This window comes from Tasmannia lanceolata, unplaced genomic scaffold (genome assembly GCF_043159265.1).
Source record: "Tasmannia lanceolata isolate RefF3 unplaced genomic scaffold, GAP_Taslan_0.1 ptg000013l, whole genome shotgun sequence".
Classification (NCBI taxonomy): Eukaryota; Viridiplantae; Streptophyta; class Magnoliopsida; order Canellales; family Winteraceae; genus Tasmannia; species Tasmannia lanceolata.
The window spans coordinates 40,725,138-40,749,446 of NW_027518690.1; the positions used below are offsets into that span (position 1 = coordinate 40,725,138).

Consider the following 24,309-nt stretch of genomic DNA (forward strand, 5'->3'; position numbering starts at 1 on the left):
TATTCGCCCCACTTTTAACGTGATTTGACGTCAAAAAAGTGTTGAAGTCTGCCACAATTCAAAGTTGAAGGAGTGCGAATTTATCATCTCCCTTTAAAAGTCGTGGATGATAAAGATTGCCACCGAGGAGACCGAGATTAGAACCTAGTGTACAACCGAGCAAATCCCTACATGCCATGTGGAGGGTAGTTTTGCCATTTAAAGGCAAAAAATCAGGAGGAAGAGATCACCAATGTGTGAAGTGGCTATTTGTTGCGTGGTACTCTCGGTCCCCTTCAGGGTCTCCATATCATTATTCAATAATGAAATCGTCGTGGATAATAAAATCTGGCTAATGATATTTGCGCTACCATGTTTTGATAATTGCACAAAAATCAGCTTGTCTTTTCTTGTTTAATTGACTTCCAAGAGCTTTTGGGAGTTGTAATAACCTTTGATAGTTGTTTAAATAATAAAAGACAAGATGAGTTCATGCAATTATAAAAACATGTTAGTGACAATATCAGTACCCTAAAATCTCTACTCTACGTTTTTTAGGGTACTGATACTTGCACTACCATGTTTTGATAATGATACAATGTCGCCTTGTCTTTTATTATTTAACCAGCTTATCACTTTACATTTTTAGGCTGCTTGTACTACCATGTTTTGATCATTGATAATTATACAATCCCACCTTGTATTTTCCTTTTTAACTGGAAGAGCTTTTTGGGATTTGTAATAGCTTTTGACAACTGGTTAAAAAAATAAAAGACAAGGCGACTTTGTGTCATTATTAAAACATGGTAGTGCAAAATAAATAGCCTTTTTTAAAGCTAATAAAAGATCCCAACCCATCCTCCCCTTGCTTGCCATCGCCCCTCTCGATTGCAAAGGGATATCATCTTAGAGAGGGGAGAGATTTTTTCGATTTTCTTCAGTTATTAATCCACTATTTTAGCTTTCTCGGGAAAAAAAGAGGTGTTTTCCCGGGATTTGATATCCTGAGAACGCAAGTGAACAGAGCCTAAAAGAGGCACTTCAGGGTGATAACTGAGACAGCAACCTTTCCAAACTCAAAATACCAAATTGGCAATGTTCCAGGGGAAAACTGTTGCAACAGAAACTCCATTAATTCTAGAAAAGAAAAAAAACATCAGATGTCCAAAGAACATGACAGTTATAACCAAAATAAGAGACTTACAGAAATCAGGCTGTTGAAGTAGAAACGGCAACAAAAAATAACATTACAGCGCGCGCGCGCGCGGGGCGGGGGTGGTTACTGAAACCACATACTAGTGGGTCGATTAGATCCCCATACATAAAACAAATAAGCAAAACGAAAATAAAAGAAGGAAGTAAGCATTTGTTCTTTAGTGGCTCCGTACTCAAAGACAGCATATACCCACACTACCAAAGTTTCAAGGTACATATTTTCATGATTCCAATATATTAGATACCAAACATGGAGCTAAAACCTACAATTACCCCAATCTATAACAAAGTCAAAATAACCCAGATCTAAACATTAATTAAAAGATTAGAAAAAGAATGTGAGTAGTCTAATACCTACAAGGAACACATTCTTCAACAACCAAAGCGAAGCTTCAGCCACTCATATCTATCATCCTCATCAAGAATCAAGAACATATTTGCTTTGTTCTCATTGTCAGAGAAAAAGTCAAGTGCCTGCACACGGATATTTCTGTCAATGTTTGGGACCTTCCTAATCTCCTCATACAAGGTTTTCAATTTCTTTTCCATAGAAAATTCCTTCGCAATGCCATTCCTTTCCGACGCTATCAATTTAACTGCATCTGTCATTTGAGCCAATGAGTCTAAAATACTGGCCGTGGCACCTTTCTTCCGTTTCCCTAACCGTTTAGGCACTGTAGACATCATAGATAAATGCCCACTCCGTGGAGACGAGTGTTCTAAGTCTTCATCTGAATCAGAGTCGTTCATATGATCGACCCTAGGTTCCAAGTTATCAGCCATAAGTGGTGTCACATCATTCGATCTTGGAGTGTTATCGTCAGTCTCCACTTTGTTACTTGTTCTAGCTTTGTTTCCACCAATTCCACCAATTTGATTCTCTCCAATAATGATGCACAACTCATTATAGTTTGGTAAAGACTTTCTTCGAAACTGTTTTGCATCGGGGTGTACCTATAGAGAAAATAAGTGATATTATGTATAGATCCAATCATTTTGTGTAAACTATAATAACAGTTACTACTTTCTTTATCATATTTACCTTGATATAGTCTTCCCAAACATTCTCATCAGCAACCACCATAGATGAAGCATCATCCCAACGAAAACCACCATGATTAAGTAAAGACTTTACAATTTGGTATTGTTTGTTCCATGTTCTTAATCGATTCTTGCAATGATTCCTTGTAATGTTAGACTTGAATCGCGAATTCATCTTTGCCTCAACTGTCGTCCATGCAACTTTTAAAAAACCATTGTCCGACCTCCTCCTTAAATGTGTTTGCTCCACTAAAAGTTCGGCAAGGAAACGATCCATACCAAAGGTCCAACAAATAGACTTTTTCAGGCTAGTGTCAGGAACTTGACTCCCTGACTCTTCAGCATTCACTCCTAATAAACCACACATAAAATCAACCAATAATATAACATATAACATACAACATTCAACATTACTGATTCCAAATCAAATATACATGGGAATGCATTCCATATTCAAACCTACATGTAATATAACATCTAAGATCACCAATTATAAATCAAAACATACAACCAAATGCATTCCACATTCAAACTTATACTACTCATACATAATATATTCAGCATTCAACATTGCTGATTGCAGTTAAAATATATAGATGAATGCATTCCATATTGTTGGGATTTGTGTGTTGTTTCTGACGTATTTTGTGGGGTCTTCTCTACTTTCCTAATATGTTTGAGAGAGAGAGAGAGAGAGCTTGACGGTTCTGAAAATCGTGTAGGGGTTTTAGATTCAAGGAAAACCTAAAGATATAAAGTCTTCTGTAAAACCATAAGACACACTCTAAGAAATAAATCTCACAAAGGTGTTTTTTTTTTTTTTTGAGAGAGAGAGAGAGGCGTAGTTTTTTTCTCTTGGTTGCGAGTGCAGACAGCAGAAGGGTTTGAGAGAGAGTGGTTTGGGGTGAGAGAAGGATAGGGTTATGGGTTGTGGGATTAGGCTAATCTCTTTGTATCCTTACATTATTCTCTCTATATTCTTTTGACGTAAAATGGCCATAAAAAAAATTTTATGCCCATTTTTTTAATGGTCAAATATTCATTAAAAAGGGACCGAGAAGGTCAAATACAAAATGATACAAAAAGAAGATGCCGGAAACAGAACCGGCCAGTTACAAAATCATATCAAGGAGGGAAGGACATCATGTTGCTCAAGGGCCTCCAACTGAACTCCCTTCTAGCTAACCCGTCCGCTTCCCCATTTGTCGATCTTCTTACATGATTAAACTGATAGATGAGGTACCAACTATGTCCTGGATTTCCTCAAAAGACTAAGCGAAACGCCAAGGGTAATTTTTAGAGCCACTTAACCAAAGAATCACATTGCTAGTCACCTTCCACCACCGCCTTGTTAAGGTCCTCAGCCTTCAAAAATTTAATACCATGGAATGCCGCCTTAAACTCCCCCTCTGAAGAATCAGCTACTCCCAAAGGACCAGCAAAAGCCCAAACCACACTACCCGACTTATCTCTGAGAACGCCCCTTACTCCAGCTGGACGATTTCCAAGGCTAGACCTGTCATTTTTTTTTCCAAGGCTAGACCTGTCATTTTGTGTTGAAAGGAACGGAGCCATAGTGGAAATCAGTTCTCACCATGTAGACATAGGAATCATTGTTGAACCACATAAACACTTGTGTCATTTTGTGTGCTTGTGTGTAATTGACTAATTGTTATTTTCTGATTGTTTTGGGCGTGATCGGATTGGTTTAGAATTTTTGTTTGGGAGATTCTCATTGGAGATGGAGTTCCACAATGAGGTATTTATTATATAAACTTCACAGTGATTTAGAAAGGTTTTTCAATCAATCTAGAGTGTGTTTCGGTTAATCAGTGCGTAGAGTGTTTTCTGCTTATCTTTTCCTAGTTTTCTGCTTTTGTGTGGAGCAATAAACTTTACAGAGTGTTGTTTAGAGGTGTAGGGTGATCTAATATGGCTTCAAGGAACTCAATCTCAAAGTTTGAAATTGGTAAATTTGATGGGAAAGGTAGCTTCACTCTTTGACAGAGAAGGGTAAGGCATTCCTGTTCAACGTGGCCTGGCTAAGGCGTTGAACAAAAGGGGTGGGAAGCCATAGAAGTTACAGGATGCCGAGTGGAAGGAAATTGAGTCAAGGTGGTCAACACAATTCGACTATATTTGGAAAGAGAAAATATATTTAACGTTACAAATGACATTGTATTAATTGACAAAACCAAAGCAGGAGTTAATGCGAAGTTAGAGTTATGGAGAACAAGTTTTGAATCCAAAGGTTTTAGACTGAGCAGGACTAAGAGAGAGTATATGGAGTGCAACTTTAGTAATGTAAGGAGGTTGGGCAAGGATGTAGTAAATATGACTGGACAGGAGGTACCTAAGAGGGATATCTTTCGCTATCTTAGTTCAATCCTACAAAAAGAAGGAAGAGGATGTTAACCACAGAATAAGAGCAGGTTGGTCAAAGCGGAAGCATGCTTCAGGAGTTCTGTGCGACCGTAAAATACCTACCAAGTTGAAGGGAAAGTTTTATAAGACAATTGTGAGGCCAGCCATGTTGTACGTCTCAGAATGTTGGGCCACCAAGAAGCAGCATGTGCATAAGATGAGTGTAGCGGAGATGCGAATGCTTAGATGGATGTGTGGCCACACAAGGTTAGATCGAATTAAAAAAGAAGACATCCGTAAAAAGGTGGGGGTAGCACCAATTGAGAAGAAGATGAGAGATCACTACTTAAGATGGTTTGGGCATATCCAACGTAGGCCTTTGGATGCTCCAACGAGAAGAAGTGACTCGTGCCAAGTTGATGGAGTAAAAAGACGTAGGGGCAGACTGAAAACAACTTGGGTAGAAACAGTGAGGAAAGACTTGGGGGCTAGGAACATAGCAGAGAACATGACCTTGCATAGGACAGAATGGAAGAAAATGATCCATGTAGACGAACCCAACTAGTGTCATGATTAGACTCAGTCAATTTGAGCCGGGAAGATCCTTTCACCTTCTTCATGAAAATTTTCTAAAGGATTCATTAGCCGGCCCAACTAGTTTGGGACAAAGGCTTAGTTGAGTTGAGTTGAGTTGAGTTGAGTTGAGTTACAGAGGAAGAATCAACACCAAAATTATGAGAGGTTAGAGAAGCTCTATTAGTTGAAGAGCTTAGGTAGCATATTGTATTTAAAGCATCAGATGTGTTGGCTAATGATGCAGGAAGGCGGGAATCTTCCGAAACATTTGAGTGTATTAAATGAGATTGTGGATCAGCTCCAGAAAGTTAATGAAAAGATGAACAAAGACGGCCTAATTGAGATTAGGATGAAGCTCAATCCTGATGGAAGCCAAGTTCATGGATTGATTGTTCTCAGAGTGAATCAAAGAGGAAGGTTGTTTGATAAGGGACCGGGAAAGTCAGGTCGAGATCCATGGTCGTAGGGAAAGGTATCGTTGTAAAGAATGTGGCTACATGAAGCGAAACTGTCTGGAATGTCATTGTAAGGAGAATGGTAATAACTCAAGGAATATTAAGGAAGTTGTAGAGAGTGAATAGAACGAGTTGGTTGAAGATGTTCTCCCAGTCTCGACAAGTATTAGCACTTTTCCTAGTGATGAGAGGATATTTGATTCAGGATGTTTTGTATGTATGTTCCAGATAAGAATACTTTGATACGTTCAAAGAGAGAAGGCCGTGTACTGTGTCCTTGGGTGACATGTTCACTTAAATCGTCAAGTGAGTTGGGATGGTGAAGATCAACGTATTCAAAGGAGTGATACACGCTTAGGGTGGAATGGTGAATGTCCTAAAGATGCGGAGGAATCTAATATCCCCTTAGCAAGTTGGACTCTAGAGGTTGCAAGAACTCAGCAGCAGATGGAGCCATAAATCACATGCGCAAATCATTTGTCTCAACCGATGTTACTTTCTTCGAGGACACACCTTATTCTTCTGATTCCCAGACAAATTCTACTGAGTTGCAGACCCAGCTTCTTCCATTACCGCCCCCTGATCTCATTACAGATGTTTGTGCTACATCACCAGCAAGGCCTCTGACAGATACTCAGGTGGAGACTATTCTACCAGCACCAAATGTTTATAGCCGTGGACCACGACAAGTTATCGTTCAGTCTTCTAGGCCATCATCTCTGCCAGTCAATTCTCCTCCTTTGTCGGATGATACATCATCAGGTAATCCTCCCAACTATGTCTAATTCTCCCATTGCTAGTCGCACTCATTCACCTACTACTGCTCACCCTATTTCGCAATTTGACTCTTATGATCATCTCTCTTAACTTTCGCTCATTTGATTCAAGTGTCTTTTATTTCTATTCCTAAGACAGTTTCAGAGGCACTTAATCATCCAGGCTGGCGGGCTGCTATGGATGCCGTGATGGCTGCCCAACACTCTAATCACGCATGGCACCTTGTTTCACTGCCTTCTAGTGCACAGTCGGCTGCCACTGGGTATTCACTATCAAATATCAGCCTGATGGCACCATTGAGCACCTCAAGACGAGGCTGGTTGCGAAGGGTTACACTCAGACATTTGGGGTGGATTATCAGAAGCCTTTTTCACCGGTGGCAAAGATACCTTCTGTGCGAGTGTTGATTTCCATTGTTGTGAACCGTGGCTGGCTGCTATATCAGTTAGATGTTAAAAATGCTTTTCTTTATGAAGGTCTCACCAAGGAGGTCCATATAGAGCAACCTCCTGGGTATGTTGCTCATGGGGAAATGGGTTCATCAGTTTGTCGCCTGAGGAAAGCAATATATGGGTTGAAGCAATCTCCAAGAGCCTGGTTCAGACGTTTCAATAGTGCAGTTATGCGTTTTGGTATGAAGCAATGTACAATTGATCATTCTGTTTTTAGTCACCACTCCACTATAGGACAGACCTTCCTCATCGTCTATGTGAATGATATTGTCATTACTGGAAATGATAAAGTTTGTATACTTAAATTGAAGACATTCCTCTAGAAAGAATTTGCAATAAAGGACTTGGGTCTTTTTAGGTATTTTCTTGGGATTAAGGTGGCTCACTCTCGTTGTGGTCTTTATACTTTGGACATTCTATAGGAGACAGGCTCCACGGGAATAAAACCAGCATCTATTCCTATGGATCCAAATGTAAAGCTTCTTCCAGAACAAGGTGACCTGTTGGATGATCTAGGCCGATACAGGAGATTGGTGGGAAAGCTAATTTATCTGCCAGTCACTCGAAATGATATCTTGTATGTTGTAGGAGTGGTGAGCCAGTTTATGAGTTCCCCTAACACCTCTCATTGGGCAGCAGTGATTCAAATCATCAGGTATTTAAAGGCCACAGCAGGAAAAGGGTTATGCTTTAAGAAAAATGGTCATGAGAGAGCAGAAGGATATACTGATGCAGATTGAGTAGGATCTCCAGTTCCACAATTGGTTATTGCACGTTTGTTGGTGGAAATATGGTGTCCTGGAGAAGTAAAAAGCAGGATATTGTATCCAAATCTAGTGCGAAAGCATACAGAGCTATGTCATATATGAGTGAAGAGTTGATTTGGTTATGTTCCTTTCTGTCACAGATTGGTTTTCCACCTTCTGGACTATCACGATTGTATTGTGATAACAGGTCAGCGATTTATATTACCAACAATCCTGTCTTCCATGAGCGTACTAAACACATTGAGGTAGACTGCCACTTCATTCGTCAAAAAATTCAAAGAGGAGAAATATGCATCATGTTTACCCGATCAGCAAACCAGCTCGCCGATGCATTCACCAAAGCATTAGGACCTGCTAAGTTAAAAGATGCTTGTAACAAGCTAGGAATGTATGATATATACATTCCAGCTTGAGGGGAGTCTTAACTGTATGCCATAAGGGCATTTCAGTCTTTGTACCATATTCACATATATCTATATACTATATAGCAGAAGAGAAAATGAGAGAATTATTTGAATTTCTCCCAAAATTCTATGAAAATTACGCATCACTTTTTTTGACTTTTTTTAACAAAGGCTCCCATTCAACCCACATATTTTCAATCCTACCCCCTCCTTTATGCTTTTTAACAAAGGCACCCATTAAAGCCACATAATTTCAATCCTACCCCCCTCCTTTATGCTTTTGTAATAAAAAAAGTGAACAAAGTCAACATATGGACGTTTTTTCTTCGTAAATTACGGATTGGGTACATATGTTACATAATACTACGGATTTTTGTGAACATATTACATAATACTACGGATTCAGGATGTCTTTCAAAATATTGACGAATTCCGGGCACCTTAAGAGGCACAACATATTATGGAAACCTCTATAGATTGGAGGGTTGGGATCATCCTATGGAAATGATTTTATGGGGTTTTTTACGAGTGTATATATATATATATATATATATATATATATATATATATATATATATATAGAGGAAAATGATTGTGAGCTTGAAGCTCATATAGCTTATATGAGCTTGAGGCCCAAACACATGGGTCCCACATTTTTTGTGGTGATCCAAACCATTCATTTGCAAGGCCCCATCATAGATAGGGTGTGTACCAAAAATCAGCTCCATTGGATCATCCCAACCCCTCCAAAAGCAGAGGGCAAAAATGGGCAGATTTGTGGCAAACGGTGTCTGTCCATTTTGCCCTCCACTTTTGGATGGGTTAGGATGATCCTATGGAGGTGATTTTTTGTACACACCCTATCTATGTAAGGGCCTTTCAAATGAATGCTTTGGATCATCCTAACAATGTGGGCCCACATAAGCTATATGAGCTTCAAGCTCACAATCATTTTCCTCATATATATATATATATATATATATATATATATATGGGGGACGTGTGGTGTAAAGACATATTTTTGTCTTCTCTCCATCACGCCTCCTTTCTTCTCCTCTCTCTCCCTCTCTCAACATCTCATTCTCTCCATCGTTCACACCATGTAGAATTATAACAAAATGGTTTTGAGAAACGGCTTTTTTCTCTTAGTCGTGAGTGGAGAGAACGAAAGGATTTCAGATAGGAATTTTTAGGGTGAGAGAAGGGGGTTACAAGTTGTGGGATTAGACTAATCTCTTTGCAATCCTTATATTATTTTCTCTATGGTGAAAATTGGTCCTCACCCCGTGGACGTATGCATCATTATTGAAACAAGTAAACACTTGTGCCATCTTATGTTTTGGTGCGTGATTGCAATTTTCCTATTATTTTGTGCCTATCGATTGGCTTAGACCCGACGTTTTTCCTCACACATTCAAATTCTAACAAAGTAGAGGCTAAATTAGAAATTTAACAAAAAAAAAATTTAACAAAAATGTCACTTCAGTAATAGAGCTAGAGGTGGCTCCGTGTAAACTTCCTCACAGAGGTCAATAAGTAGGAACACTTTCTGAATCATTTAGAAGTGGGAGCTACAATAATAAGAGCTTTCTATATAAAAATCGTGAAAACACCTCACATTCTTGAAGATACCCCATACAACAAGATGTGCTTCGATTCTTCAATAGATCCATTGAAGTGCCTCTTAACGTTACTAAATCATCAACAACTAATGCGATATTTATTGAGGAAACAAAAGTGCAAAACAATTACCCCAAGCCTACAGTGTCTGATAAGTGATAATCAATAACATTATCCAGCACCAAATGTAATCATCGATGAATAAAATGGAATGCCATGGGCGACCCAGCATGTGGTTGGTGCTAAATTTTTCTAATCCAAGCGAAATATTTCAATAGCTAAGACTTAGGTGAGTGTTGTTTCTGTTTTGACATTTGCTATCATGAAAGTCGATGGGAGCTAAACAGCATGTGTTGGTTAACATCCAGACACTTGATCATCAATCTCAAGCATCAGAACATATTGTCTACCATGTGACTCCACAGTCCACATTGCTAATTAGAAAAGAAACGTCGAATTATATGGGCTTCTGAATCATAATGTTCTATACCAGTTTCTATTATTGGATTCCTTCTCATATTGGTATTCTTAAACTAAAGTACTAAACAATCGGCCTTCCTGGAAAATACTTCTAAAACAGCAAAGTTCTGAAGGGTCCTCAAAAATGTTATAGAAAAGGGAAAAAATAAAAATAAAAATATAACAAATTCAGCAAAAGATTGGTGAGATTAATAAAGCAAAGAAGCAATTTACAAAGGCAGTGTAGAATGGTCATGGTGTGAACCCAACTATGAGATACGAATGCATAGCTTGTCATCGCATGCTGCAAATATGGTGGGTGAGATTAATAAAGCAAAGATGCGATTAATTGATCAAATAGACAAATTTACAAAGGCAGTCTAGAATGGTTAATGGTGTGTACCCAACTAAGAGAAACGAATACATAGTTTGTCATCTCATGCAGCTCAGAGTTGGATACCATCCAAGATTAATGGAAAGAATATTAGAAATGAAATGGTAAAATGGGCAGATTCGTGGACAAACTGTGTCTGTCCATTTTTTTCCCATTTTTCCCTCCACTGTTGGATGGGTTAGGATCATCCTATGGATCTGATTTTTTGTGGACACCCTATCTAGGTAATGGACTTTCAAATGAATGGTTTGGATCACCCAAACAATGTGGGCCCCCACTGTATTTAATCCGACCAAGTAGATAAGCTTAGCTATAAGACCGAGTAGCAACACTTTTCCGTATATATATATATATATATGAGAAAACGGTTCCTACACATATGTGTAGATAAGTTATCTACACACCAGCTTAAAATACAGTGGGGGCCACATTATTTGGGTGATCCAAACCATTCATTTTTAAGGCCCTCACATAGATAGGGTGTCCACAAAAAATCAGATCCATAGGATCATCCTAACCATTCGAACTGTGGAGGCAAAAAATGGACTAATTTGTGAAGGTTTAAAGACATCCATTTTACCTCCACAAATCGTAGGGTTGGGATGATCCTATGGATCTGATTTTTTGTAGACACCCTATCTATGTGAGGGCCTTTAAAATGGATGGCTTGGATCACCCAAACAATGTGGGCCCCCACTGTATTTTAAGCTAGTGTGTAGAGAACTCTCTACACATGTGTAGGAACCGTTTTCTTATATATATATATATATATAGAGAGAGAGAGAGAGAGTGAGGAAAGGACCGAGATGGTCAGTACAAGAAGTAATACAGAGAACAGAAAACATAAGAGCCAAAAATACAGTATAAACAATGAAAGAGGAAGAGAATCATAAAGCGCCAAGCCGCCAAATCTTCCAAGGAAACTCCAACTCTAACAAGGCCATCGACTGCCTCGTTAGCGAAGAGACGAATATGATGGTAAATAATAGCGCGGAAGATCCTACCCAATCTAGTATTTCGTCGAAAAAAAGGGTCAAATCTTCAAGTGTGATGTAGGATCCTTGAAGCCAACGACTGACATTCAGGGAGTCACCTTCAACCACAACTTTTTCTATTAGGCCTCTATCTAACAGTTTTAACCCTTGATGAACTGCTCTCACCTCGGCCTATGAAGCGTCGGCCACGCCTATAGGGCCCACAAAGGCCCAGATCACCACTCCATGCTCATTCTACAATACACCTCCAACGCCGACCGGGCCGAGGTTCCCAAAGCAAGAACCATCAAAGTTAAGCTTAAAAAATCCAAACAGGTCAAAATTATTGCTCAAAATTATTCCGTATTTATTTCAAGGACAACTAGATAATTTTGAAAGATTATCAAGGGTATTCATGGAATACATCATTATAGGATTCACCGTTCCTCGCCATTAAAAGAATAGGGTTCACTGTTCCTGAAACAATTTTTTTAAAAACACCAAACTGACCCCATTTTGAACATATAATTTCAAAATGAACTCAAAATCAGCAAAACTTTTCAGCATGTGAATAACGAATTAAAGAACTTTAAGAGAATAATACACTTTACTTGAAGAATTATCATTAATAAAGTAAGAACCATGAAGACATTTATATGTTTTTCCTACTCAAGTGAACTGAAAAGAGTTGGTGTGAGTAGTTAACCACCAAAGTGGTCTATTCACCGAGACTAAAAGACTTTCCAATCATGTTAAGAGATTGCGTTTCAAATTATAGTGAGTAGTGGTTGGCCCAAAGGAAAACCTACTTGACTCGATTCAAAACAACAATGTAATGGCCTAGAAGATGTCTTGAGACCAACTATTTTCAAAGGTTAGCAACATGATACAATCCTGGATAAGGCTTCTATTGAATGTTTAATAGAATTGAATATATAAAGTGAATGATTTTAAAAGCTGAAATTTTAGAGGAGAAATGTGTTAGATTTCAGCAGTATTATTGAGCAATATCAATGATAAATTATTTTGTACCTTTCAAACATTTTTTAATTCAAAAAAAAAAAATTGAAAAAAAAAAAACATTTTTTAATTCAAAAAAATTGTACCTTTATGAATATGTTTTTATATACATTGGAAATGTTCGGTGCTATGTATTGGCAAGTTGGAGTGAATGGTTTACACCAAAGAGGTCCACTCATGAAGACTAAACGAGTTTTCCAGTTCAAATTTATCAAGAGTCATAATTGCATTTTGAATTATAGCGAATGGTAGCTGTTAGAATAAGAAGAGGAAAGAAGAAGAAGAGTGAGGGAGAAGATGGTGAGATTCTCTACTAGGGAGCTCTCACATGTAAATGACGTGTGTGTGTGTGTGTGTGTGTGTGTGTGTGTAAGCCCAAAGTAGGACACCTTGAGTACAAAGACTACAATACCCCTCACTTATACATGTAATGACCTAACTACCCTTACACTCCTCAACACTCCCCCTCAAGCTGGAGTGCATATACTATGGAACTCCAGCTTGTTACAAAGAAACTACAACGAACAACTAATAAGGACCATACAACAAAAGGTACAATAAGCTCATACACACATCAGCTTCGTATAATACTCCTCAAGCTGGTGTGGTGAATACATAATGAAAAGCATAATAAAAAGTAGTAACGGCCACAGTGAACAACATCAAGATCAACGGCCATAAAAAAAGGAGCAACTCCCCCTGAAGTAGTACAATGGCGAGAGTGATCAAACAGGGCCTCCCCCTGGATGAGAGCACGACGAACAAATCAGCATATCAACGAGCAATGGAGGTGCCATGGCAGGACCGTGCAACGGTCCAGCGAGCAACATAGGCACACCATAGGCGCGTACAATGAACATCGACGAAGTAGCACTGGCTAGCAAAGACATCAACTATGTAGCACAACGCCAAGAGAAGATAATCATCGATGCGGAAACCATCGGAGACAAGGTCGACAGGAAACCGCCGCCTTGAGAGAAGAAGAAAAGGAAAAGATATCCAACCAACGATGAGGAAACTATCGTCTGGAGATAAGGTCGACGGCATGAACATCGTCACCTGAAAAGAGGTCGATGGGAAAATCGTTGCAACCAACGATGGAGACACCATCGTCTAGAAAGAAGGTCAACGGCATGAACATCGTCGTCCGAAGAGAGGTCGACGGGTAAACTGTCGCCTGAAGAGAGCCAACCAACGATGGGAACTCTGGAAAGAAGGTTGACGGCATGAACAGCGTCGCCTGAAGAGAGGGGCAAACCATCGCCCAGTGAACCGACCAACAATGGGGATACCATCGCCCGGAGAAGATAAGGCATAAAGTCGGAAAAGAAAGATGAATGCGTAAAAAAGCTACGCCAAGAACACGAAGAGAAGAACCAATTGAAGAATGAAACTGACACTCGAAGAGTGGTGAAATACATCAAGGAGATGACAATATGAAGAAGACAAAGAACAGAATCACCAACAATACTGCCCCTCGAGCGAGACTACATGAGCCCGGAGACAATAAGACAAGAGAAGACAACAAGGAAGACACGCCAAGACAACACATGAAAAGTCGACAAAGAGAGAAGAAGACAACAAGACAAGTCGAAAGAAGACAACACTAACACTCCCCCTCAAGAGAAGACAATAAAAGAAGAACTACATGACAACATGACAACACTAGACAATACCAAGAAAAGATAACACCGACAACTACATACTAACATAACTACACGATAACACTCCCCCTCAAGTTGAAGCCAAAGACATTCAATTTGCAATAAGAAAAAAAAGAGACTTTCAAGGCACAGAACCTCTCTTATACATGTTATCAAACACTTGGTATGCGCCTTTGACATAAACACAAAAGACATAAAAGACTATGGAAAGAAAGAGATGACAACAAGATAACAACAAAACAAGGATACAATACACTCCATCAATGGAACTACATGAGGGCTCCAACAATCCCCCTCAAGTTGAGGCCGAAGGCCTTCAACTTGCAACGAAAAGACGACCTTCAACACACAATATCCCTCTTGGACATTTTAACAAAAAAAATGGCGTACATCTTTGAGATCAACACAAACGCCATAAGAAACAACGAATAGAGAGAGATAGAACAAGAATGGGGATGGAGTAGAAGGGAATGTGACTAAAAACATGAAGGAATGAAATGATTTAGGGTAGGGACCTAGAAAGACACTAACAATGGACAAGAACAAAAAAGAATAATTTATGGAGAAAACAACAAGAAAGGGATTTATAGATGGAGAAAAGAGAAGAAAAGAATATACAAGAGAGGGATCTTTTGTGTTTTTTTTTTGTTTGGAAAAAAACTGTTGGATTTATAAATGGTATTTAAAGAAGAAAATTGGGGTTTAGGGAGCCAAAAGAAAAAGGGTTTAGGGTTTAGAGTAGGGATTTGGGGTTGTGAGGGAGAAAGGGGTGTTGGCGTGAGACGAGACAAGGGAGGGGGTGTATGCGAGACAGAGAGGTGAGTGAGTGGGAGAGACGGAAAAGACAGAGATGGCAACGTGAGTGAGAGAGAGAGAGAGAGAGAGAGAGATGGTGGCGTGGATGCTTGAAACACCGCTGCTTCTTCTTTCTTCCCTAAGAATCTTGCTCTGATACCATGTTAGAATAAGGAAAAGATGAAAGAAGAAGAGTGAGGGAGAAGATGGTGAGATTCTCACTAGGGAGCTCTCACATGTAAAAAATGTATATATAAGCCCAAAGTAAGACACCTTGAGTACAAAGACTACAATACCCCTCACTTATACATGTAATGGCCTAACTGCCCTTACACTCCTCAACAGTATTCGACATAACGGACACTACAATTTGCTCAATTCAAAATGGCACGTAATTTGAGGAAAATGCACTAACATTAAAAATTTCCTTTACCCAAAGGTATTGAGATTTTCAAAAGTTATTACATTTCCATTGACTAGTATTGTGATAAGGTTTGGAGAGAATCATAAATTGTATTTTTGACCCAAAGGAAAGAGTACAAAGATGAGAATAGACCATTGCCAATGAGGTTTGACCTATTGTAGGATCTATGATATTGCACTAAGAGTGGATGAGCTTATTAAGTTTGATCGGGCAGCTCTTGTAAAGTAAAATCCAAATATGAATGGTGGATGAGAGTTGATCGTATGTCTTCTGATTATGCAAAGGTTGTCTGAATTCTGAAACCATTAGGAGAGGCATTCAAGAGTTTGATAGCGCCATAAAGGGTTTTTTTTTTGCAAATGGTGAGGATTTTAGTAAATAAAAACGGCGGAGCCCAGCCGGATATTCATAAAGTCTATCTTGCAAGTCTATCTGCCTCTTAATTTCATTTATCACTTGCAAGTCTATCTGCCTCTTAGTTTCATTTCAGGATTATTTTAGCCAGATTTTCATAAAAGATGATTTTTCTACATATGGATATATTTTCTTAATTAATGACAAATCTAGTCGATAACATGACAGAGAACATGTCCTTGAATAGGAAAGAATGGAAGAAAATGATCCATGTAGACGAACCCAACTAGTGTCAGGATTAGACTTAGTCAATTTTAGCCGGGTAGATCCTTTCACCTTCTTCATGAAAATTTTCTAAAGGATGCATTAGCCAACCCCAACTAGTTTGGGACAAAGGCTTAGTTGAGTTGAGTTGAGTTTAATGACAAATCCAGCGTTCTAAATGTCTTTAAGGTCATTACAGTTCATGTAAAGGCACCAGGGTTGTGAAAATGAGGTGAGATAATTTATTAAAGATGAAAACATCAGTAGGAGTTTACAATCTCCTTTTACATTTAAGGAAGAGCCTATTGTTTTTTTTTGTTTTTTTTTTGAAAGGTAAGGAAGAGCCTATTGTTGTCACAATGAAGATTGTATAGTGATCAAAGGTAAGTTAGGGATCATGACTCGCAGCTAGTGCAAGACAGTGTTCTTGAAGAACAAGTACAACCTATTAAACCAACTTTAAAAGCATCTCTAAGGAGATCTCAATGATCTCTTAGGATCACTCTATCTCATGACTATGCTCTTTACTTGTAAGAGATCCTCTGAAGTTTGGCGATGCAATTAGTAGAACACAGTTCCGTAAATGGTTGAAATCTATACAAGCACATGCATTGCACTTGACTGGTTCCTTTCGTCATATGCCTCAATGTCCTCAAGCACATGCATTGCACTTGACAGGTTCAAACTTGTCTGATTCGTTTGAACACCTCATTCTTCTCTGTCTTCTTCCTTCTCACGAGTCACGAGAGTGTTTTTGAAGGCCTCTTCTAATGCAAAAGGGAAATGTGGTATTTCGAACGAAAGTCCTATTGTCTTTTACACAAAACTCAATTAGGATAAATCGCATGAATTGTACGTTTTATGATTGAAAAGTAAGATTCGATAAAAAAAATTGCAGGATTCATACGGATTAAGATTCAATCAAGGGATTCAAGTCTAAATCCATAAGATTTGATTGAATTGTAAATAGTGAGAGTTTCAAACCAATGATTACAATTATGTTATTGATAGAACATTAACAGTTGATTAGATTTTTTTTATAAATAAATGGGTTGATCTCTACTATCTTCTACCTAATCATCAGAAGATCTATCCCATCTAAGATCTGATCATCAAGAGAGGCAGTACAATATCCAGCCCAGATTGATCACCTGCCAAATGCTACGTAGGATCTTCAATCGCCGATCAAGGTACACAACATGGTTTTTCCGTTTTGAGTGTATTCTAGATATCTGTATGGTTTCGCAATTTATCTCACACTGCACTCGCATCAATCACTCTTGAGGGACAATCTCACACTATGGACTTAAAGATTTATGAGCAGCACTTTAGATTATACAAATCATATTAAGATAGCTTATCATCTCAGGGTTATTTTGAACAGGTCATTAATTCTAACCCAACACTGATCATGTGCAGGACCAGCTAGATGAACCATAAAAGATTTTATAACCTGGGAATTCTTCTCCTCAACATGTACTTCAATGTCCCAAACCAAACATGGATTCATGATTTGTAAATTTCCAAATAGGCTGACCCATCCCTTGCAAAATCAGCTCAGCCCCTCATTGTGCTTTTTTTTACCCATTCCAAGAACTTTGAGTTAGCCAAGTACAGATGGCCATCATATAATCCATAAAACCTCATATATTCAAAGAATTTCCTGGAAAATCTTGGAAAGGAAAAATATTCCTAAATATTCTTACTTTTTTACACACACAAAAAAAAAAAAGATGCACTTGAACCAACCCTATTCCATGATTACTTAGAGGGAGCTTAAATTTATGATAATATCCCTCTAAATTAACCATAATCATATCATTTCCCTCTAAATTGTGGGAAAAAAAATATTCCTGAGAAAAAATTTCCGTCAGAAATAATTTTCTTGCAAACCAAACAGGGTCTATCACAAATTTCACCGCACCAAAACTCATATCACAAGCCCTTTACATATGGTGTAAGAGTACAAACTGATTAATATGTTTGCCAAGAGACAAGCAACAAATCATACATAAATAAAAGGGTTACCATTGGTGATGAGTTGCATTTGCGGGTACTTTGAATTCCTCGAAAGCGAATTTTAGAATAATGGCAAAAGGAGTGGCAGCTTCTAGAAAGCAAAACTGAGATGAGGAAAGAAAATCGAGGTGTTTGAAGATCAGGTAAAAAATAAACCCAGAAAGAAAAATCAGAGAAAAAGAGAGAAAGATGAACTTAACGATCAGCGAAGCCCCTTCTTTGATGCCGATGAGAGAGAGACCCTAACCCTGAAACATTTATCGTGGAATTTTTTTTTCTTAAGAAAACTTTTTCGTTATGGGAAATGAGATAGCTAGGTAGAGTTTTTATATGGTGTCCCTTATAGTCCCTTACTTTTTCAAAAAATCACACTATAGGATGATCCAAACCGTCCATGTGATGGGCCACACCGTAAATAGGTTGTGCCCAAAAAATCATTTCTATTGGATGATCTCAACCCTCCGATCTATAGAGAACTCTATATTATCGAAACCACTATAGATCGGAGGGCTAAGGTCATCCTATGGAAATGATTTTTGGGGAACAACCTATTTACATTGTGTTCCATCACATGGACAGTCTGGATCATCCTATGATGTAGTCTGTATAGTACTTTTTAAAATACGGTACTATAAGGGCTTACACCATATTATAGGGGGTGCAACTCGGGTCGTGCCAGTCGGGTTTTCCAAAACCCTACCCTATCCGAGAAGTATCTCAGGTCAGGTCTAATTTTTTTCCAGGAAAACCTGAGATTCGTAAACCCGACCCTACCCATGATAGTTTTTCGGGTTGGGTTAGGTTTTCATTTTTTTTAGCATAGGATAGTGACTAATTTTAAAAATTGTAGACAAAAAAAAAAATCTTCACACAAAAAATCTCTAAATTTATGTCGTCAATATATAAATTTAAGAACAATTTTCACATAACATACATGTTCACCTCAATGAAAACAATTGTATCAATATATTGGAAAATAATTTGCTATGTTATTCAAGAGAAATTTAAGAAAGTCACAATACACCCATATGAGTCAGGTCGGGTTTTTGGTTTATTTTTTCTTTAAAACCAGCCCTACCCAAGATTGAGTCGGGTTTTAAATTCCTACCCAAGACTCGTGATTTCTAAACCCAACACATGTTATTTTCAGCGGCTAAAACCCAACCCAAGTTGCAGCCGTAACCATATAAAATCTAAGTTATGGTTGCTCAAGAGGGGAGCTTTTATACGGTGTATGACTAGGTTTTTTCAGAATGTATGTAAGGCCCACTTCATGGGATGTTACAAACCGTCCATTTATTGGGCCACAACGTACATAGGCTGTGCCCCATAAATCATTTCAATTGCATGATCCTAGCCCTACGATCTATAGAGGTTTCCATAACGTGCGGTCCCTTCGGGGGAATGATTTCTTGAGCGCAACCTACTTATTGTGGCCCAACAAATGTACAGTTTTGATCATAGGGTCACATAATGTAAAATCTATCATTATAAAATGAAGGCCTCTCTTGTATAAAACTTGAACTGCCATGGTTTAAGTTACTTATTTTCGTTAGTAACAAGTAATGCCAGAGCAAGAAATTTGGGAAAAGTTGCTAGGGGACCAGTTACCACCCAAGACTCGGCCAAATGGATAAAGAAAACTCCACAAAAAATTGGTAATTTACACCCGTAAAAAATGGTAATTTACTAAGTTTTGAGAAAAGACGAATGCATGCTTGATAACATTGAAAAAATATTCGATGGAATATTTGTGGGCCCAATTGTGAAATAACAGCTAAGAAGGAAGGGGATCAGACTGAGGAAAATATATATTCCATGGAATAATTTTTTCATGGTTGCCAAACATGTATAGGATTTTTTTACCAAAGAAAACCCACTAAAATTACAAAGCATGTATATGTGTATGAATTAAAAGATTCACATCATGGAAAACCCTCCAAAGAAAAGGGAAAAACCACGGAGCAAAAAATATCCAAGAACAATTCATACCCTAGGTTTTGATCGCGTGCAAAACCCTAAAAAGAGTCACAAAGAAAACCCTAGTTTTCTTTCTCTCTTCCTTTTCTTTTCTTCATTTCAAGTTTTTTGTAGGGAAATGGTATCCCCCGCCCGAAACTTAAAAAATCCACCCCCCACATAACAGTATCAACTATTAATCAAAGGGCTGAGATTAAACAAGATGGGGAAGGATGGGTACGAGTAACTATTGGGCTGGTCTACGAGATGAGATGTTAGGTATAAACGAAGCAGGTATGGGGCTGCTTCAATGATGAAAATCTTGCATAAAAACAAGCTTAAACTCTGCATAAAACAAATTTGATAGATACAGAATAAAAAGAAGTTTTCATAGAGAAAACTTACTTCTTCTTCTTCCCAAGAGAGATAAAAGAGGAGATTTTCTCCACCAAAACTCAAACTCGAATTTTCTTTAATCAAAAGCCATCAAGAACATTTTACAATGCCTTATTTATAGGCTTTTGTTAGATTTCCTAAATCTACTAAAATAAGGAAACAAAAGAAACAAATACTCATAAAATATCTCACCCAATATTTAGCCAATCTAAACTATCCTAAAAACACTCAAATTCCTAAAACTTCTAAGATTTTAGACGGCAACCTTCTAGTAAATTCTCCCAACTAAGAAAATCCTATGCTCCGTTTGTTGCCAGTAAAATTTTTATCCTAGGGAGTTTTTAATCAAAACAATAAAGTCAACGGGATTTGCTAGGTTTTTTTTTTCCCCTACAATTCCTAAAATTCCCGCCAAAATTTAGGAGTGTCATTACCAAATATAGGAAGGGAGGAGAGAGAGGGAAGAGAGAGAAAGAAAGAGGACATCATTCCCTAGGAAAGAAAATGAGGGGACAAGGAGTCCATGTCACCACAAAAGCAATTATTACAAGAGTGGGATTAAAAACATTATAGTCCTAAAAGGCAACCAAACATGGGATGGGACGAAAATTTTACTAAAGACTTCCTCAGAACCAAACGGAACATAATATCTTAAATCGACCGCCATGTCTCTCTCTCCTCTCTTTCTCTCTCTCTAAGCACCGCCCTATATGGGGTCGATTTAAGATACATGGGGGTCGATTTGTCACTGCCCTTAAAATTCAAGGTTTCTTGTCAGGGGATATGTTTTCTTCAAATTTGTTGTTCTTTCCAAATTCAAGCCCAGGTTTCTTAATTTCGCCAAAATTTCCAACACTAAAACCATGTGTTTTTTATGCAGATGCATCTCGCTGAGCATGCAGATCGATGGCTCACGTCGATCCTAAACCATAAGGAATTTTTAAAAGCTTAGTTAAGTAAATTATGTTGATTTTTTTTTTGACAAAAAGTAAATAGTACTGATACAGAACAAAATCTTCGGCTATATGTGTATCTAAAATTTTAATTCGCTTGTTCGGTCTCCAGCACTAGTTGGGATTCCGGACACTTGTTGAGGATGGGAGTCTAACTCTTGGAATTCCTTCTGGGATCGATTGGAAACTTTGATTTTGTTTCCCCATGATCGTAAAAGTTAGCCATTTTTAAAATATAAAAAATTTGAATTCCACAATTACAAACCTGTGGCTCCATGGCAGGTCCTTTGATGGGTGAAAGAAATTACTGTGGCTCAGTTCCTATGTAAGAGAGAAGAGTTTGAGACCCAATTGAAGTGTGAGTTACTGGTGTCTGTGGGGCCCTCCCTTATCCTTATAGCCGGTGAGTTGGAGTGGGAGTTCTGTGGTTACCTTAATAAAATAGGACTCTTGGCTTGCGTCCAAAGAAAAATTATTCCACTGAATATTGGTGCCAATGTTTCCTAGTAACGTTGGTAACATCATTTCCTAAACGAGGTGGATTTAATTTGTGAAACGAAGGAATTTGTTACTAGATTGCTATTTTTTTTTGTAAGGGGATTTGATTTTGATTGGTTTGCTCTCTGTTTCTAGTTTGGAATTTTGGGTCTTGAATTTTGTTCAGCTATTAGGTTTCATTGAATGGATAGGGTCTGCGATCAGATAATGGTATGTTAGGGTTCTCTGGTTTGGGTCATGGTTTAAAATTTCGACCGAAATCTGAAATTTCAGATACCAGTGGAGACCGAAACCGGAATTTTCCGAAATTCCATTTCACCCTTTACCAAATTTCAGTTTTTGGTGGGGTCCGAAACGGTTACCGAAACCGAAATTTTAAACCTTTGTTTGGGTCTATGTTTGATTAGTGTTGGGTAAAAATCGGTTTATATGGTACCAACCCTAAAGCTACCTCGAAACCTTAAAAACCTCCTGAAGGTTCGACAGGCAAATGACACAATCGGTACCGACACATATCCCAAACCTTCCCACAAGTTTTGCATCTTGCGCCACGTCAACTCTTCAAACGGTCGGTAACGACTAACGGAAAACATCAAACACAATCGCGGAAATCCCGCCCTCCAGCGACCTTTCCAGACAACCGTTACGTTAAGCGCGCCCTGTGTGAATTCAAAATATCCCGCCAAAACATGTTACGCGCCATCCCCGCCCAGGACATCCGGAGATTATGCTCCCACAACCGTAACTGCCATCCGTTACGCTAAAACACGCTCTGTTGTAGACACCCCATTTTGACCGGGCCCTAAACCTCCTTTTGTAAATAGAAAAATTTCCAAATCAATGATCTACGGCCCCAAATTTAACCCTAAGATAGTTTAGGATCCCAATTAGGTCCCTTTAAAATTTCGTAAAAATCCGTGGAGGTTTAACTAGCAAACGAGTGTAGTTCGTAATATGGTGTAGCATAGTGTAGCAGCAGGGGAATATATTATCCAGGCTCGGGGGTTACCTGGGAAAAATAAGACGTGATTAATTTGCAGTGTAAGGGTTGTATCTGGGTAACCAGAGGATCGCGAATTTATCTGTTAATATTTCACTAAAACTTTTCCTAGAGACCACCTTTTCCAAACCAAAACCGAGTTTAAAACTATAAAGTACATAAAAAGTGGATGTCTCGTCAACTTATAGGGCCCAATTAGGCCATAGTCTATAAATAGACGAGAGGAGGGGGCTCAGTCTCATTTTTTTACAGAGCAAGAGACAGGGGAAGAGCAGAAACCCTAACTTGTTGCCTTTTTTTTTTTTTTTCTCCGATTAGAGATTGTCTTCTCCGACCAGATTCAGGCAAGATCCCGGCCAATCTGCCTTCTACGGCAAGCATCTCTTTTCTTTAATTCACCTCAGATATGTTGTTTTCTCTTTCTTTATACATAAAACCCTAAGCTTCACCCCTTTCTTCTCCAATCATGTTTTTTCGGTAGATCTCCGGCCCACCAGCTCCAGTTTTCCGACAACTTTGTTTCTGTTAGAAGGTGTATTGCATAGCCTAAGGGCATAGTGGTCTTTGTATGTTCTCTTTATATATAAATACTTAAGTAAGGGGGAGTAAACCCTAACTTCTTCTTTTTCTCTCTAATCTCTTCTCCTCTCAACATGGTATCAGAGCCCTAGGGGTTTTTGTGCCCTAGGGACCATTGGAGGAGCTCCCCTTCTCCTTCTTCTCTCCTCCTCCCTCCATCACGCTCCTCCTTTTTCTCCTTCTTCTCGCCCACCCTTCCCACTCGCCCCAGCCAATTTTTTTTTTCCCGCCCCTGCTCCTCCTCCTCCTCCCTCGCTCTCTCTCTCTCTTCCACCCCAATCTCTTCCTCTTTCTTCCCATTTTCACTCTTCCCTTCCTTTCCCTCATTAAAACCCTCATTTTCCCCTACTAATCCCATTTCCTATCCCTCATGAAACCTTAAATCCCTAACCCTCCCACCCTAAGTTCAAACCCTCTTTCTCTCTATGGTCTAAATTTCTTCCGCCCCTCTTTTCTTCTTCGCTCCGCGACTCCGACCTTTCATCTTCTCCATTTATGCCCTAGAGGCCCTATTATGTCTTTTTTTTTCCTCTCCTTCTTCGGAGTCGCGCCACATTCTCTCACCACACATAGTGGTCTCTTTATGCCCTAGATGCCTTCTTATTTCTCTTGTCCCTTACTTTGACGTCGTGTGTTGTCTATTTTGTCTTCGTTCCTTCTATGGATCCTCCTATTGTAGACAATCCCTCTCTCGGGCAAACCTCTTCTTCTTCTACCCTTATTTCCCATTCATCGGGTGATGCCTCTTTCCTCCCGATGACCACGGTCAAGCTTGATGGTTCCAATTACATAAATTGGAAAGTGGCGGTGGAAGTTTATCTCATTGCCAAAAGGAAGGTCTACACCATACGTCGTGACCCTCCTGCGGCTTTGGATCCCACTTATGAGCAGTGGGAAACGGATGATG

General features: G+C 38.8%; 1 protein-coding gene across 1 annotated transcript; it reads right to left on the bottom strand.

Moving 5' to 3' along the window:
- Positions 1-1,091: 1,091 nt before the first annotated feature.
- On the bottom strand, positions 1,092-18,323 carry LOC143891456 (L10-interacting MYB domain-containing protein-like). Its single transcript, XM_077396031.1, has 4 exons — positions 18,218-18,323; positions 18,027-18,121; positions 2,237-2,586; positions 1,092-2,148 (listed from the first exon to the last, which is right to left on the bottom strand). The coding sequence occupies exons 2-4, from the start codon at positions 18,043-18,045 to the stop codon at positions 1,567-1,569; spliced, it is 951 nt and encodes a 316-aa protein (XP_077252146.1). The 5' UTR covers positions 18,046-18,121; positions 18,218-18,323; the 3' UTR covers positions 1,092-1,566.
- Positions 18,324-24,309: the final 5,986 nt, after the last annotated feature.

Coding starts and splice junctions, on each gene's coding strand:
- LOC143891456 (XM_077396031.1), bottom strand. Junction 2,149..2,236: donor TTTGGGAAGACTATATCAAG/GTAAATATGATA, acceptor TTTTCTCTATAG/GTACACCCCGATGCAAAACA.